This window comes from Papilio machaon, chromosome 1, assembly GCF_912999745.1.
Source record: "Papilio machaon chromosome 1, ilPapMach1.1, whole genome shotgun sequence".
Lineage (NCBI taxonomy): Eukaryota > Metazoa > Arthropoda > Insecta > Lepidoptera > Papilionidae > Papilio > Papilio machaon.
This window is the reverse complement of record NC_059986.1, coordinates 1,482,848-1,502,204: the sequence shown is the minus strand read 5'-3', so window position 1 is coordinate 1,502,204 and position 19,357 is coordinate 1,482,848. Positions and strand designations below refer to the sequence as shown.

The 19,357-nt window shown below is 34.5% G+C and overlaps 1 protein-coding gene across 3 annotated transcripts in view; it reads left to right on the top strand.

Annotated features, from left to right (window-relative positions):
* Positions 1-19,357, top strand: part of LOC106714261 (RNA pseudouridylate synthase domain-containing protein 2) — a 231,563-nt gene that overhangs the window by 185,073 nt on the left and 27,133 nt on the right. Inside the window, exon 1 of one of the 3 annotated variants that reach the window (XM_014507256.2) lies at positions 10,160-10,369. The exons of the other annotated variants lie outside the window; for them this stretch is intronic. Coding sequence (XP_014362742.2) covers positions 10,184-10,369 — 186 coding nt within the window. The 5' untranslated portion in view covers positions 10,160-10,183. Of the gene's footprint in view, positions 1-10,159; positions 10,370-19,357 lie in introns of those variants that run through there. 3 annotated transcript variants of the gene reach the window in all.

Below are 19,357 nucleotides of genomic sequence, written 5' to 3'. Positions count from 1 at the left end.
CGTTCGGTTATAATGGATTAGGTTATTTTAAAAAAAGATAACATACTCGTAGATTAATAATGAGTTCAATTTTATCAGGATTATTTAACGTGAGTTTACACTGCCGAAATATCCGTATAAACTATCACTGTTTATGCGTTTTTTAACATGTGTAAAGTCAGTGGAATGAAAGAACATACTATACATAAATCTCATACCAAAAATGCGAATGTCAAACCACAAAATTTATATCCTTCAAAAAGTATCTTATTGTAATTTATCTCATGCGAAATAAGTTCCGTTGAAAAAGGCGAAGGGCCGCAGCGAACACGCTCTCAATTTGCAAACATTATGCCCTCGCTCGCTTCGTTTGACGATTTACGATGCTATTTTTTTTATTTGATTATTACGTTTTCGTGGGCCATTGTGTTCGGGCCTTAATAGCGTCGGCGGGTTGAGCTTGAGAAAGGATTAAATTGGATAAAGCCGTAAAGATTATATTTCTAATCTTACTTTTTCATACAATTTCATTTGGAATAAAATGAGAAATTCCATTTGCCTGATTTAACTAACCATTGACTGTGATAAATGTCTTCACGATTCGCTTGATACTAATCACGTTCTAACGAAGTGATAATTATATATTAAAAAGTTTTCATATGCACGTTATATGATCAGGCATTTAACATATACGAGGGGAGGTCCAAAAGTTCGCGGAATGGAGGGGATGGAGTGGGGATAGGGTAGCTCGCTTAGTGTCATACTAATTGGGCACTCATAATTAGTATATATATAACATTTCAACCCTATAGTGCCATTCGTTTACGAGTACTCGCCTGCTGAACAAGTCAATCCGGAAGCAAACTGCAACTATGGAGAAAATTGAACATCGCGCTGTGATAAAATTCCTTACCAAGCAAGGAAAAAACGTTCAAACCATTTTAAATGAAATGGAAGCCGTTTATGGAGATCAGTGCCCTGGTAAAACAATGGTTTATAAGTGGCATGGTCTTTTTAAACATGGTCGAGATTCAATTGAAGACGACTCTCGCTCTGGGCGGCCAGCTGACGCCACCACATCAGACATCGTCGAAAAAGTCGAAAAACTTGTACTCGAAGACACACGTTTGAAGAAGAAACAATTATCTGCATTTGTTGGAGTATCAGATACAACTATTTTGCGTATCCTGCACGACCACCTGGGCATGACAAAAGTCAGTGCAAGATGGGTGCCGAGAATGCTCACGCCGCTTCAAAAACAGCAGCGCGTCGACGCGTCTAAGCACTTTTTGGAGTTGTGTGGAGACGAGCCCGTGCAGATTTTGGAGCGGATTGTTACTGGAGATGAAACATGGGTTCATCACTTTGAACCTGAGTCCAAACAGGAGTCCATGCAATGGCACAAAAAGGGTACACCACCTCCCAAAAAATTCAAGGTGTCAGAATCGGCGGGAAAGTTGATGGCCACTGTTTTTTGGGATTGTAAGGGAATATTACTCATTGATTATAAAGAAAAAGGTACCACTATAACCGGAGAATACTACGCACTCATATTAGAAAAGTTAAAGGAGTCAATTAAAGAAAAACGTCGAGGAAAATTGGCCAAGGGTGTGTTGCTTTTGCAAGACAACGCGCCGGTTCACAAGAGCCGAGTTGCCATGGCTGCTCTGCACACACATGGGTTCGAACCACTTGTTCACCCGCCCTACAGTCCAGACCTGGCTCCTAGCGATTTTTATTTATTTCCAAATTTAAAAAAAGAGCTAAGGGGAAGGAAATTTTCCGACGATAATGAAGTGAAGGAGGCAATTTCGGCCCATTTTGAGGCCAAAGACAAAAAATATTTTTTCGATGGTTTAGAAAAATTAATTCATAGATCGAATAAATGTATTAGACTTAAGGGTGATTATATTGAAAAGGAAAAATAAATTAATTTATTGTTATATTTCATTGACAACCCTTTCATTCCGCGAACTTTTGGACCTCCCCTCGTAGTTGTGAATTAAAACGAAATCTGATTATATTCTTTAATTTTAAAAAAATCTTAGTAAGTTTACAACATTTTTTCAGTGCTTTTACAGTTTACGATTCTTTCCATCTTTCTAACTATTATGTTCACGATGTGACGTCATCGATTCGAGCTGTCATGTTGTGTTTGGGTAGTTCTGTCATTTCTATATTGAGAGTTTCATGAAATCTTTAATAGTTTAATTCCTATGACCCGAATAAATAGCTATAATAATAAGAAATGAGAAAAATATACAATAGTCTATTGATTAGAATGAATACAATCAATTCGTTCCATAGTATTGGTAAGAACTCTTGTTCTCATGTACGTTACGTTAAAACTGGATGGGTAACAAACCATGACTAGAAATATCTAAAGTTTCTCACGATTTGTGTAATGCTCTCTTATTTAGATTACTTCCTGTTATATATGTCGTTATAAGTTAATGAAGAAACTGGTCGCTTTTTAGTTTAATTTAATGACCTTTTTTGAATTGAAGAACTAAGTAGGAAACGTTATCAAGATTTGTTAATAAAATTAGTAAATGGCGGAAATATGTTTTATTAACTGTCGCCCGTAACTACGTTCGGGCATTAAAAAACCTAATTAGTAGCCTATTTGTTCTTTCAGACTGTGTTCTACATCTCTATCAAATTTCATCGAGATCCGTTGAGCCGCTCTGGAGATACATTAACAAACATCCATCTACCTAAACTTTCGCATTTACAATATTGTGTAAGATGTCGTCTGTCGGTTCCTAATGTAATTAAAAAATATTTTCATGATTTTTTTAGTATCTCGTATCGTCCACTATTTTAAAGAGTCCTAAAGTATAAGAAATAAGATAAAAGAAAGTCGAAAGAGATACTAGATACATTTTTGTAAGAACGTCTACGATCTCTTGTAATGTAAACTTTGAGTGAGGCTTATATTCAAATTTCCTGGCGTCTAAACGAATTGTCTGCCTTTCGGGATCTGTTCCGGGCCATCTGAAGACGTTCCCAAGGATCGAAATTGGTCAATAATATTCAACTTCCCTTCAATAACAGATAAAAGTTTATGTAGGATCGACAGAAATACTTCCGTAAAATCAAATCAGACTTGAGGATATATTGAATTATAAAACGTAAACTGCATAATAAAAACGTAATATTATAAGGAATACTAATTGAAACTTTTTATATCTTTCATAAAAGGTAATATGTGCTTAGTAGTAAGTGATTGTTCTTGAACGGTAGAAGTATTGCTGTTTATGGTATGCAATCAAAGTGACTCATAGCGAACTTTATGTATTACTGTACGTTTTCGTTGCCGAAATACTTGTATAATAACATATTATCATCCAACTCAGTCTCATTGAAAACCAAGAATTAATATAAAATTATTCAAACTTTCGTGAGACATTATCATTAACTTATATAGGAACGGCTAAAACACTCACGTATATATATCCGATGTCGGCACCGACTAGTTTCGAGCCCATCGGGGGACCTTCATCAGGGTGAGTGGAACTGATATTATTTCGCGGATGCGGCATTAACTAGTCACGGTACTATCACGGTTTACGTTGACGCAAAAACTTCCAATAAATTTTAAATGTATTTTCGATACTCTATCAATTTGGGCAGTGCATTTGCATTTTAAATCGAATCCGGATCCCAAAACCAGTTCCTCGGTCACTGACAGTTTTATGATATATAAGTACTATGTCTGTACATATATTCAGTATATATGTAGCTGTCTTAGTCCGGTTCAAAGTGTCGCAATCACAATATATATGTTCGAAAAATTTTATGTTTACCTTTTTCAAATAAGTTTACCGCATTTTATAAAATGTAATTTTTAATGGTAGATTAGTTATTGAACAAGTCTCCGTGTGAATATTTCAAGATGACATAAATAAGTTTAATCAAACTAGTTTTTAAGCCCTTCAGACAATAAAACATTGGTTTAAGGAATTAAATTCATTGGGAAATATGCCAAGAAATCTCAGGGCTTCGTCATCTAATGTTCTTTTATTTTAGTCAGACAAAGTACCTTTTTATTAATGTTGCTAAATATATTACTAATAATGTCACCAATGGCTAACCTATTTTTTGAAAAGAAATCTTTAATTTTATGAGTTTTGTTTGTAACTTCGACTTTAATAAAGCGACAATTCTTTATTCTTTTCCGACTGGCAGAAGGATAATTTTTCGTTTGTAAAGAAACATAACTCACGCACGCAACCCAGACGGGTAAGCTGAGACCACAGACCTCCATTTGGCGAGGTCCTAACACAACTTTCTCGCTTCTGTATCAATACATCTACGCATACATGCAAGTCAGTTTCGGGTGCCGTCCTTAGGTCTAGTTGTTACAGCAGTAGAGCATTTGTCGTTTAATATTTTTTTATTTCACATTTAGGTATTTTATATACTTATAACTTTAAGAATATCATTTTTGTTAAGTGTAACGATGTATCGGCTCTGTAAACTCGACTCGGCGTTAAAAAGCTAATATTCAAAGGCTTTCACAAGCTTTTTTCTTCGTAAGTATAACTGGCCGCAGTAACCGCGGAATGAGCGCTTGTAGCTTTTTATGTAAATCGTTATTACAATCGACATCTAAATCTAGACGATTATGAGTCTTGTTTTTTATGATTTCTCTGAGCTTTTACTCGGAGCTTTAGGTAAGCTTTATATTGACTCTTGAATCTTTAAGACGCTTGACAGATGTAATAAAATTAGTTACATTGACTGTCAATTTGCTTCAATTTTAGGATTATTTGCAAAGATTATGTAACACTAGCTGTCGCCCGCGACTCCGTCCGCGCGGAATTAAAAAAAAACTTAAGAAATCTATGTGTTCTACCAGACTATGTTCTACATTTATGCCAAATTTAATCAAGATCGGATTAGCAGTTCTGGAGATACCTTCTAACAAACATCAATCCATCCATCTAAACTTTCGCATTTATAATATTAGTAAGATTTACTAAAGAAGATTACTTTTCATCTATAACCGAAAAGGCTCAGGGGTTAAGCAATTGACTTGCAATCCTGGTCCTGGGTTCGAATCCCGCCATGTACCAATGTGTTTTTCGATTTTCGATTGACATGTAAATTTATCCGACGTTCTTACGGTGAAGGAAAACATCGTGATGCAACCTGTACATATCTGAGAAGAAATTCAATGATATGTGCGAAGTCAACAAACCCGCACTTGGCCAGCGTGGTTGACTATGGCCTAGTAACCCCTAACTTGGGGTAGGCTCCGAGCCCCTCAATGGGGACGTATAGTGAGCTGATGATGACAACCGAAAAACATTATTCTCTATCTGTGCGGAATATAGACAAACAAACTAATTTCTGTATATATATGTGCATGAATATTAAATATATGATTATATTTCTTTTTTATGTTGGGACTCGGATCGGATCTTCAGTTTATTGAACTGGGTTCATTGTACAACTAATTGATTTAATATAAAAGATCTGCCACACGGCAGAATGTTTGCTTGAATTTTGACCGCTCTATGGTTCTTTGACCTATAGCTTCTCGTAATTTATTATCCTGCAACATCGATGTTTTTGTCAGATTATGCAATACGTTATATTTTTTGCTTTAATATTTATCTGTGTAAATGATCGGTGTCAGCTTAGTGGTAAATTATGAAGGAAATTTTTGTGTTTATTAATTAATTTTAGTCAATACACATGTAAATCGTAATTTAAAAATTCTTCTAGTTTTTTATTCATTTGTTAAATTTGTTGGAGCCATATTAATTTTGCGAATTTAAAGTTCATTTTCCCTCTGATTTCGTCTAGCGTAGATCAAACACGTAAATAAGTGTGAATTTAATTAAATCTATTTAAATAACTCTCACCAAACTTGATGGGCAAAGGATTAACTTATCCTGGTTCATAAAACGATCATTATGACCCTTCTAAAAATAACTATAGGTAAAGTCCACATAATAACACTTCGAAATACCAAATTATTTTCAACATATCTGAATAGGTGGGTTGAATAGCGTGACAAGGCTCTAAACAGGCCTATGATGAGTTCTCCAGTGACCGTAAAAACTGACTATTGTCATGTAAACCGCCAATCGATTTGTTTACTGACCTATGACCGACGTTCCCTCTTTTGTCCGGCCCCAATTTTTATAGCCTTAACTTTTTTAGATAGTAAACGGCCGTGGCATTGTTGTCTATTATTAATTCATTAGCTTTACATTGTCCAAAATCGATTTTTGATATCGATTATATCATGCTGTTCTCTTGTATTCAAAATTAACCCTTACGGCACTGACATTGTGAAACCGGCAGAGTTGCTAAGGCGCCCAACAAACGATCAATATTTTTTGTCAAATTTTACTTATTTGTCTAATTATTTGATACATTGCATTTACGCTTTTGCTCATGTTTAATGAATGTCTTGATCCAACTGGAACCAATTTGAAAAAATCGATTGTTTCGTTATTGTTTTTATTGTTTTGTTTTTAATGTATTTCACAACTTATTAGGTTACTTTTCAGTATTGATTCATGTAACAACATGAACATTCATGTAACTATAAGATATGAAATTAAGTTTCATAATACTATTTCGTATCTTCGAGTAATATTGCTAAAACAAAATGTAATGAAATAAAATATATTATTAATGTGGTAATTACAAACATATATAACTAATCATGTTTATAAGGTCATCTGATTATGAAATGTGAGACTACAATTTTTTTATTCGCTTTTGTATTAATTTCACTTGCATGTACGAGTATATTTGGTGACTAGGTTTGGGTGACTAGGCCATAGTCAACCACGCTAGCCAAGTGTGGGTTGGTTGACTTCACACATATCATTGAATTTTTTCTCAGATATGTGCAGGTTGCATCACGATGTTTTCCTTCACCGTAAGAAGGAGTAATAAATAAATTATATCAACAAATCATTCAAATTCCTTTGTTCTTTTACATAGTCTTTTATTGATAGTTATTCCTTAATTTATCGTTTTACCAGTCTATTGATAACAATTTTCCAAATTAAATTATAATTTTCCTACAATAATAAATCTTAAATTAACTATTTCTCGTAATTCGACTTTATTTATTGTGACTATTATTTGTAAACACTTTGACATAAATTCCACTAATTCATAATATATTTTTGTCAGTTTTGTATGAAGTTTTTCTTTTTTTATTTCCGAGTTTTATTTATAGCGACGGAATAGTAAAGGAGATCTTTCTCTACGTGAGTTAAGTTATTAGGAATGAGTCGACGTTTTTAAATATGTCGAGTCATACCGTCTCCCTATTGCGAGACGAAAAATACTTTATTTTAAACATGAACCAAATTTACATATTTTTTTTACCTATTGACCTTTGGTTCGAATTCTTTTTATAATTATTTTATCATAAATAAATATAAGTGTTTTAAGTAGCAACAGCACTTGACGTAGTAAATAAGGCTATTAATTCCTTAAAAATACAAGTTAAGTACTTTACATAGATATATCTCAGGGCATAACTTCCTGCATGTAAATCTGATCTAACTAACACAGATCTAACAGTCGATACTCCATGGAGTATTTAAAATGATAAAATGTCGCATAGAATCTGGATTTGGTTTACCTTTGGAACCATATGCAGGTTTTTCTATGAATATTGCTGCCATCACGAGTTACGTTTTACAATGACAATATTTTTATTCAATAAATAATGTCATTAATTAATTTTAATATGAAGCGCCGAATGTGCCGCCATTTATAAAAAATACATATTGTTATTATCGTTTCTTGAATGAATTCGGTTTATTTGTTACAATGTCCCGGCGCCGACGAAGGGCCGATCACAGATAGGGCCTATTTGCATTCCTAATTTGATATTCGAAAACCTCGACCGCGTCCCCATTGTCGGCGTCCGCTATCGGCCGTGTATTTAAATGACACCTAATATTCTTTCAACAAAGCTTCGGCTGTTCGAATAAAAATTGATTCATCGAATTAAAATGTTCAAATCTCGTGAAAATAATTTTTGTGCCGTGAATTTTCATTGCGCCCTCTTATTCCCATTACTATCCCATTATTATCCCTGTTCTATTCGACATTGGAAAACAACCAATAAGAAATGTCAAGTTAAATTACCTTTCTTTAAGTGGATACTTCACAATAATAAAATAATAATACACAATTTTTGCATTAGTATTGAATCATATCTAACGTCGGCACGGTAAAATAAACGATTCGAGTTTATTTTTCACATCAATCAAAGAAACAAAAGCTCTTCCAAAATGAAAGTTAAATAAACAACGAGCGCAGTTTATAGGGAAGCTTTAAAAGCTCGCGATCGCATGACGTTGACGTCTGAAATTTCAGCACACCATAGTTCCGAAGACTGCTACTCCAATTTTCTTTTGTTTGAATTTGGATGCCGCTCAAAACGATTTCATTCGAAATCCCCGCACTAGTGGTTGTGCACGAGCGTTATTTGATTATGTAAATGGATGAACGGTAAAAATATCCATTATGAAATGGATTGGGATATACGCTTGAGGTCTTTTGTGGCAAATATTAATATGCTTTGTAAGTATTATTCCGAAAAAATCGAATAGTTTCCGAGTTGAGTAATAAGAAGCAAATAGTGAAAGGATAATTTTTGATATTAGATTTTCTGATACATTATAAACATTTGGAAACAAATCAGTAATGGAAAAATCCGAGGAATCTCTTCATATTAAGTCTGACTAAATGTTTATATTTTAGTTATAAATATAGTTGCGTTAAGAAAAATGAAGAATAAATGATAAGTTTACAATAGTGTCAGTCGTAGTAACAAGAGACGCTTTCGTGTTATATCTACAAAGTATTTGAAATCTAAAATGAACTCTGATGACCTTTGCCCACGACAATACCGAAGTACGACGACATCAAAAGATATTGATCGAAATACAATCTTATTCTCAGAGGTCATAAACTATAATAATTTCTTTAACGAAATATTTTGAACTTTTAAGTTAAATACAAGACCTGTTTTATCATGTTCATGAAGTGTTTCTGACATTTCGAGTACTTTGTAGCCATTGAAATTTTGACTTTGAGAAATCTTTTAATCATAAGGTGGAAAACGAGTAAGCGGTCACCTTAATTCGCCAAAAAAGCGAAGCGACCGCTGCCCATAGACAATTGCAGATGCGTTTTCTCTTCCAAATCCGGTTCCCCTTCCCAACATTTTCTTATAAGGCGGGAAGGGAATGTGGACTAAAATTATGGCGACAGGCGTGAAGTAGAAACGCAGAACTGTTTCCACTTCACACCTGTCTTCTGCGTGGTGGTGGTATTGCACCGGTCGACCCAGCTAATTCGTGGAACAGATTGTTGCAAAAATTATGGTTGCTGGTGTCTACAAACTTTAAGTCATAATTATAAGTTGTTTCGTATAACCAAGTTTTTAACTTGATCGACAATATTTCGTGGAAGTGATCTTATTAAATAATTTAACGACTTTATTTTAAAAACTTCAATGCCCGTCAAACTGGTTGATTGACGGAACAAAGATTCCGGGAACATAAGAGACGTTGCTAATTACGGCCACTTCCAATTTCACGGTTCTCAACAAACGTTCATACCAAGCCAAGAAAATAATACCGCGCAGTGTTTTCTTTCATTATCCCATTTCATTAGATAAATATACTACTCTTTGATCTATTCTGAGGATTTTCAACTAGATTTCGCAATCAGGAAATGTCTTTCGTCAATTAATTTATTAATATCGTTCTTTAATATTAATTTATCAACACATCAGGTGCTGCGGTAACGATTTTTGCAAGTATACAAATCAATTACCGGAGCCTTTATTGATGTCAATCGACGACAACATCTATCAATTCAAAAGCGAACAAGACTAAGAACGTTCTGACGCCACTGTACAAACTGATTCTTGAAAGTTCAGAGATCATTACTTCTTTGTTTTTTTTTGTCACCTTAAGTAAAAGAGTGGAATAATTCTGAACTAGTATTAATTTGCTTATAATCTAACAGTATGTTTTTTTTTTTTCAGGTATTTGTGAAAAGTGCTAAGAGCGTTTGTGAGCCCATGTCGCGTGTTGGGGGGCGATAACGGCGCCGGTGAGGTTGTGTGGATGTGGAGGTGCGAGAGCTGATCGAGCTGGCGTGGTACGGGGCGGGCGGGGCGTGCGGGGCGGGCGGGGGCGCGATGCAGGCGGGCGGCGGCTGGTTCGTGCCATGGACAATGGGCATGCACAAGTTCGCGGTAGCGCTGCCGATGGGTGGTGTTGTGCCGTTTGTGCCGCCGCTGCTGGCCGCGCTGCCGCCAGCGCCGCCACCGCTGAGGCTGCTCGCGCCACCTCCTTTGCAGCATCAGGCACAGATCGGGAGGAAGGTACGTTCGTGCAATCGACTTAATGCTCTGCGTGATTACTGCACTTCTTCATTACCTAGTGATTTGAACGCATATTGGAAAGGGTAGAAAGAATCATGAGAATTTATCTGATCTGACATATGTGTCTATATTCATCTACTAATTTAATCTGATGTCTGGCAGAGCTGTCTTTCGTATTTCGTATTAGTCTAATATACTAACTCTACGTTACTCGGTCGAGTGTCTTAGAAGGAAGTTTGATTCCGCAATAATTTTACGTAAACTAATTCCCTATTTAAATATATTCAGTTTGCGACTCTTCTACAGTAATTTAAAGTATCGAATGAAAATTAAATTCGTGCCAAGAAAACTATAAACGATGATAATATTCTAATTAACAAAGTGAAATGGAAACAAAAAAAATGCTCCAGATTTTCTTCTGTTTCTGACAGAGTTTAAGTGTTTAACGACATTTCGAAGTTCGCGTCGAATTGGAATTAATTGACTATGAAAATATAAGTGTCTTTGAAGTTCGGCGAGAGTAAAATATTTCAAAGAAGTTTCAGAAATATACATAAATGAGAAGGGAACAAATCGAAACATTCGTTAATTTATTTCACGAGTTTTAAATAAAATCAGTGATGGGAGACGCGTTTAATTAAAAACGATTCCCAATTTCGTCAGGAATCCGGTTTTCTTTAATGAAATTAGATTAACAGACAACAAGTTTCATTTAAATCGTGTTTTAGCGATCCAACACGACTTCACATATAGTCCGACAAAGTCATCTGACCCGGTGGTAAGTCGAACCAAATTATGATAGCTCATTGCCGGTCCCCTATCAATGTCAAAGTTATCAATCTCTCAAGTTCCTCATCCTACTGTAGCCGTCATGATTTTGAGGGTTCCGTACCTCGAAAGAAAAAAAACGGAACCCTTATTTGAGCGCTTTGTTGTCCGTCCGTCTGTCTTTCAAGACCTTTTTTTATTTTATGTAATTTTATATGCCGAAGTAGGCTTTGTCATTTTCTATGCCTAATTAGAATTTGTATATTTTCTGAAAAAACTAGCCGCGATACTAGCAACTCTCTTATCAGATCAGATCTCATACCGCACTAATCTATTGCTTTTTTTTGTCAAACATTCGTACGAACAAATTAAATTTTCAATACTCATTTTATTTGAACTAAACTACACAAACGCCTGCATTCGAACGAATTTTAAACATTTATGGAACGGACACGTGACAATCACGTGATTTATCGAAAGTTATTGGCAGATCTATACATTTTTGAAGTTAGTTATGCAATCGGCAGGTTAGCTTTGCTACCCACGATTTCCAGTCTAACAAAGTCTGGATATTGTGGGTAGTGGGAAAACTTACATTTGACATGTGTCAAAAAGAAAAAAAAAATTAATATAGTGTAGCTAATATAAGATCTTGTTCCCTGTCTTTCAAATATCACTCGCAGTCTGTGTCGAAAATAATACATATTTAAATCTGAACGTATCGTCTCCCTTTGATCCACAACGTCGTTTTCAATATCTTTTGATGTTTATTTGTAACTCAAATGTAATGAAAAGTCTTTTTTCGGCGTTCGTTCTCTTCATTTGTAGGGAAATTACAGTTTTATATTAAGGAGTAATTGAAATGGTATCTGGTGATATTAGCATGATTACAAGTAGTGCGGTGAATGTTTAATGATAAAATAACTTGATTTACGTATACTTTTTTAACTTTGTAACACTTTTGTAACACAGCGATGTATACGATGTTACATGAAAAGGTTTTTAGCGAGCCTCATGTTAGCTAATGACAAGGAACGCGGCGTAATACCGAGGATAAAGCAATTGGAAGTTTGTTGGCACCAAATGGTTATAAATGTCCTGTTCATGGATGTAACCATTAAATGTTGTTTATTTTATTTTCTACATGTCAAAGGGTTGTAATTAAATTTGTTACGCCTCGAACAATAAATCGTTAATTTATTTATTTTTCGTTCATTATATTGGAACGAAGTTTTGGAACAAAGTTCCTTATCGCGCGTTGTGAAAGGGGGCTAGCCGGAAAAAATTCTTACGAAAAGTTGTCACGACACTTTTTGCTATAAACGAATGAGCGCTACTTCACCATGGCAACGACGTGACAGTATATAACGAAAATTCATAGAAATGTACTTCTTGTGAAGACTTAAGTTTTTTATTCATAGAATAAACATTGGTTCCTTCACTAATTAATTGAAAGGAACTTCGTTCCATCCGGGTGTCCCTTGACACCTCTCAAATTTTTTTTTTTGTTATTTGGTTTGAAATATAACGATTGAATCACATATTCAATTCAATAGAAATTTACAGATTCAAGTTGTGTTCCTGACACCAAAATCCCCGTTTAGAACATAATGTTTATCTCTCTTTTGTCAATGACAATGACAGGGATGACGATATGTTTTATAGATTTTGGAGAGAGGAGTTTTTGGTCTCAGAAACCAATAGTAAGGAAAGCTTATTTAATACCTTGCCTATCTCAGTTTAGTTTAGATAATCAGTAATAATATTATAGTCGTGAAGATACTATCATATTAAGCTAAAATGGTATTATTATTCAATTAGTTTATAAACTCAAAAACTTTATTTGTTGCAATTGTTCAGTTCGATTTAAAGTAAAATTAAATAACACTCCAAACCCCTTACAGAAAGTCTATTCGGTGAATTATAGCTGTAATATTATTTAAAATGACACCATTAAATTTTATTAAAGGCCCAATAGTTGTTTCTCGGGTACCTTTATAGCTCTGCGGAGCCGAATTGTGCGCCCTATTTTTTCCCTTCGACAGAATTTACTTCGCCCTTCGATATTTAATTATCCTAAATCTAAATTCATTCCGCGATCGTGAATTATCATTTACCCCTGAAGATGAAATGATTGTTAATTCGTTCAAAGTAATTTCGGTTCAATGATCGTGTAAATTAATTAACGATGAAGCGAAAACAATTTTGTATTTACTTGATCCTTTGTACTTTAAATACAAGTACTACTCGTAAAAGTATAATAAACTTTTTTGAATATAAATATTGTATTACGTAACTTCGTAATATATTTGGAGCAAGCAAATATGAATATATATAATCCGTGTCGAGCATCTGTTTGTCGTCCTGATGAAGACATTCACATGTCAACTGATACGACTGAAATAGACGCCACGAAAGAAAATTCGGTCACGTTTACATTGCACGTAATTTTCGGAATATGATCCCTTACCTTTTTCTTATATCGAATTGTACAAACATTTGCTATAGCAAAGTTTACGAGTAGATACATTGAGAGGAACGATATTCTACACGTCACGACGTCTATCAAATGTCCAAATGTTTTACAATGTGCTCAAAATGTTTATGACTTCTGCTCAAGCAAAACATTTCATTATGGATTTTATTCGATCGCCAGTTTGTATACAATGAAAACTCTTAAATATTAATATGATAATAAAAAAAGCTTTTAGCATTCTTATATCAACACAATATATTTATTATTTGGTGCATAATCGCTTTTACATTTTATAAAAAATATATTAATAATCAGTTGCTCGTAGCCAACAAGTTTTTTCACTCGTTAAATTAAGTTAATTAAAAATACGTAAATATTCTTAGCAATATATTAAGAATTATAGGCTTATCATAACTTTGCCGGGACGATAGTATCTCGCCTGGAGCATTGTGAGTCTAATTGACCATATGTATCCATTAAGTCGATAATCATTACACCGAAGTATCCAATGCTCGTGGCTTTTCATTTCTATGAGCTAACACATATAAACTGGCATCATCCATTCTAACTATAAACGCTAACTACTAGACAAATTAATAGAGCAGTAATTTATGTAGGATTTAATCTGGACAGTAGTGTATTCGGGACCTATTTAATAGCACTGTAAATCATGTATTCGCGACCTAAGGTTTCAAATTCTAGTAGCGATGCTATCTATCGCTTTAGGTTGACAGCCCACTGCGAACTATAGCATTGTAGCTATATCGACATTAATATCATCATAATCACAATATCATCGTTGTAATCATAGCTTGCCATTTGTAAATGTACTAACACTAGCTGGTTCTTAAAAATACTTGAAATAATATCTGCATTCTTTCTTCTCTTTGTGTTTTCTATTAATGTCAAATGGTATTAATCGGCTACTTTAAAATTATCGCATTTCCCTTGAATATATATTAAAATGTTTTTAATAAAGAACATTCGAATGAGGTCAGGATGGTGCTTAAGTTAGTCGTCATTACGACCAAGTCCCTTTGGTAACTAAATAAAAAGAACCTTACTAAAATAAAATGATAATATACTGCTTACTAAATCTCAACTCATTAATCTTTTACTCAAACGTATAATAACATAATGGCCTGTCTGTATTTTGTTTCCATCAAGAGTTTAATCGTCGGGATCATAATATTATTATGCAAACTGCATGTTCATTTGCAATCTCGTTACCGCCCACGAGACGTTACTTTTTTTATTCGTCGATCGAATTTCGCGACTCACGATAAAGCATCGCGTAAGCTTCGCTGTCGGTGGGCACGCTGCCTGATATTAATCCGTCTGAAGTAAAATGAACATGTTACTTGATCAACGCCGGAGCTCTTGCCAACCAACTTTTAATAGTAGTATTCAAGTTATAAATCACAATGTAATTGCTACGATGCACCAGCCACGACGACCATTTGCTAACTCAGCCACGTTATTAGTGCCCGAGGCGTTTTATTACGGCCGCACCACTCTATTTGTTTTTCTTATTGCCAATTCTTTTCAAACAGCAGCCATGCGTCTGCAATGATCTTTCTATGTTTACCAGGGAAAACCTTAATATATTTTACAAAAAGGCTTCATTGATGCTTGTTTTGTATGAAGCCATAACAAAACACAACACGAGTACAAAATATAAATACTCACGCCTTTACAATGTGTAAGCCTGAAAATGCCTTGACTTTGAAAGGACGCCAAATTGGATTTTATAAAACAAGTCAAACGTGATTAATACTATACTTGTATATAAAGTTTAATAACGTCTTGCAATTAATTATTGTGTTTTCATAAATTCTCGTTGGCAAAAACTCGTCCAACCTCCCAATTAGTACAAAGCCCTTAGGGTCGCTGGTCCGAAATAACAAGTGATCAGTTAATAAAGGCGAAATCGAAGGAACACGATCTGGCGTTAATTGGGCTCATCCCGAGGTCATATGCCCTTGATTTCAGTGCCCATAATTTATACGGTCTCCGATCTTTGTGCTTTGGTCTCCGTGTGACTTGAGTTCAACGCGCATGTCTTCGTACTAACTACTTTTTCGATATAAAAGAATGGGATACAGTATCACTTATTTGTTTACAATGATGATACTCGCTGGCTTATTAAATGCCTATTCACCCTCTAATTGGTTTTGGAGTTTTAAGCTCGCCAGTTTTAATGGTAGACGGGCCGTTTTCTGTCATAAATATTAACTTCATATTGAGGTGTTTAGATCAAATATGTTATGTAAGTATTCATGGTAGGTGTGAACGTGCAAGCCAGTGACCTGTATGTCGGCCATTGAGCAATAAAGCTGTTATTGAGTCGCCACGTTCCGTTTGTGCTAATAGACTGGCCAATTGAACATCTTCAATGAACACACAATATCTCTTTGATATATCGCCTCGACTCGTTTTATTATAAGTAGGTGCGCTATCAATTTCACTATACATGTAACACTAATAAGTATGAATAATGAATACTTACTGCTCATGATTCTGTTTATCTTGAAACCAAGAATGAAGAAATGGCATTCAGATTTGTTACGTTGGAAATAATTGAAGATTGCTATTCACACTCTTGCGATTTACTTAATGCTGCTGCTTTGATATACAACACCTGGTGATACCACTATAATTCTTTTAATTATTTCTAAATCACGCCCATACGCAATCGTGCAATGCGACGCTTCCTCATCTCTTCTACTTTTGAATAATAGGTTTCCCATGTTCATTGAATAGAAATAAAGTTTACTTGATTTCAAAATGTCTTGTGGCTGATATTCCTAAAGTTCTACAATTTAACAGTAGACGCTTCATACAGCAATTAAATTTGTATAGTGCACTTGAAGTCTTAATTTATCTCGACATGAAATACTCGACGTAATACGAAATCGTTCGGTACTTGATACGCACATATGTAAGGGAATTTTTATTTTACTGTGCTTTAAATAGTAATAATTAAAGGCATTTTGAATTTTAATACAGTGGAATAGAATTTATTTTCTGTTGCTGATTAATTTTTGCGTTTTTATATTTTGTTCAGATTACTGTTGGCAACACCGTCTGCTAATATAGGCCCGTTGCGTTTCTCAAGTGTTGCGTGTTCTCAAGTATTTATTGCTTGATTGATTTTCTGAAATCATTTTTTATTAATTGACATGACAACAGAAGTCGTGTGAAGGGCTGTTCGACAGATTTTAAACGTTTATTTTCGTACTGGTATCAAAAGCATTTTTTTTATTTTTGACGTCCGCGTCCCCTTGAAATGTAAAACTTGGATAGCTTCTTGATGTTAAAATGTCTGTTTTAATGAATTCACATGTTTTGTTGGCATATGATGCATATAAATTAATTCATACCTTTGTTTTGGCTTTAATAGTTTGCAGTACTCGTTAACCGTTAATAACTGATTTTGAAGATTTCGACTTGTATTGTTCCTAAAGTTTTATAGGTCATGCAATGGAATGATGATATTCTTACAGTCAGTTGGATTTATTGGCCTGGTAAAAAGCGTTCTAAAATTAGTCGTTAAATTACTTTCTGCAGCGTTAGACGACCGGATTTAGATTTTTCGAGTGCAATTTGAGTCAGAATGCCAAAATCATTGACCTATTTCTATTGAATTTGTAATTTTGCGTCGTTATTCCATTTTATTTGATGATACCAGATCACAACAGTAAGTAGAATAAACAAATCCAATCGATCAATGTCATACTAAGCCTCTTGTACATTAACTTACAAAGTTGTAATAACTACTTACGTTTGCTGGTGGTTAAGACTATTTTTAAATATTGTTTTTACAAATTTATTTTCACATAATATAGTAGTTTATGAATCTGTAGTTACATCTGTTTTAAACTGTATACGATTCTTAAAGCGTTATGAATGGGTATTTGTTGAAACCGATCACGGCTACAATTTCTAATTACCAAGATAAGATAAGCATCGGATTCCATGCGCCAGCCATTAATACCTTCGTGGTCTGAATATGTTACATGTAATGTCATCATTGAAGTTTTGCTTGCAGTGTTTGTTCAGGATAGGTTCGAGTCCTTTGTTTGATAGGAATATGAGCTGAAGACCAATCTCATAATGATCACATTAAGAAATTTAGGATAGAGGTTGCAATGAGTTGTTACTGTAAAAAAATAACATATAACCTTCTCAAAGGCCGGCAACGCATCTGCGATTCCTCTGGTATTGCAGATGTCCATGGGCGTCGATGAACACCTTGGTGTTCCCGCTGCTCGTTTGCCCCCTTCTATTATAAAAAAAAAATAGCCGAACCATACCCTGCAAAAGCTACGTCTCTTTTAGACTTAAGCAACAACTAATTTGACTTTCATTTGACACACTAGTCGTATCCTTTTCCTACACCGTGTGCAATCACTCCGTGCACACGGCAGACATCAATTGCATCCGATGTTTAGTAAGTGAGGGCTTTGGCTGTTTAATATTCGATACACGCCGACTAGCGCACGGACGCTGACGTTTTACAACTTAACAGTGTGTCAGACGCGGCACGAATCCTCGAATCGCTGTTAATCGATAATTGTTCACATTGGATGTTCTAAGTTCGATTTCTCAGCAATTAAATATGTTGCTTCAACTATTCTTCATATTTCATATTGTAATCTTTTCGGACGGTTAATCATTAAAAATTTGAGCTAAACCGCCACGGGTATAAAATGGAGTACAGTGTTTTATATTTTCTAATCATTTTTTTTTTACAATGAATCTATTGCGTCATTATTTTCTTAATTTCAGTGTTTCCATGTGAAATGTTGTAAGACCCTGTAACTAACGTCAAGGCCGTTCCAATATTTGGTATCATTATAATTTTAGTTACGGCACCTCGTGGAATTCGTGGCAGATTACCCACCAGGGAATCATTGTTGCAAATTCACATTTTGATAGAAAAAGTTTCAAGGGCATTTGAACACGCGAGATGGTTAATACAGCAAAGTACGGAAAGTTTTTTTTTTTTTCATTAACGCGATGGCTTACCATTATGTTAGCCTTTTAATTTAGTTTTTTTACAACAAAAATGAAATTTCACTTATATACTGGCGCAATACAATTAAAATTTTATCTTTTTATTATTGATTTTCGTTTTATATAAAAGCTTTTACAATAAGTATACTTGAAGCAACACTTACGAGTAGGTATCACTTCAAACACTGGAAGGTCGTTGTTAAGGGAAATTGAATTTGCTTCTTTAAATTGTATTAACTTTGCGTTTCCTTTCGTACACTTATATTTATTGCAGACATTTATTTGTTTAATTTACATTTAATTTAATATATCAATAAAAAAACAAAACAATTAGCATACGAAATTGTAACGGAAATTGACCCATGTTTTTTACCTTTGTTACCTTTTTTGTCCTTAATTCTATAGGTACTGTAAGTCTTCACTGCAGTAGCTCTTCTGATACAAAAGATCTGTAATTTTTTTTTTTCAAAAAGAAAATGACGGATGAAAATATGTAACAATACAAGTGTGACAGCATTGGAAACACGCAATATAAAATAATTATAATATTTTTTAATGTCGAATGTAATTTTTAATCCAGCTGTGTGTTTAATCAATACAGGTAGCTACTTCAATATAAATTAAGTATCCGTTGTCTCAATGAAGCAATGTTTTACTCTAATTGTTAGTGGATGTGAAGCACGTAATTTATGTACCAATTATTCCTCACAGAGTCCGCATATAAG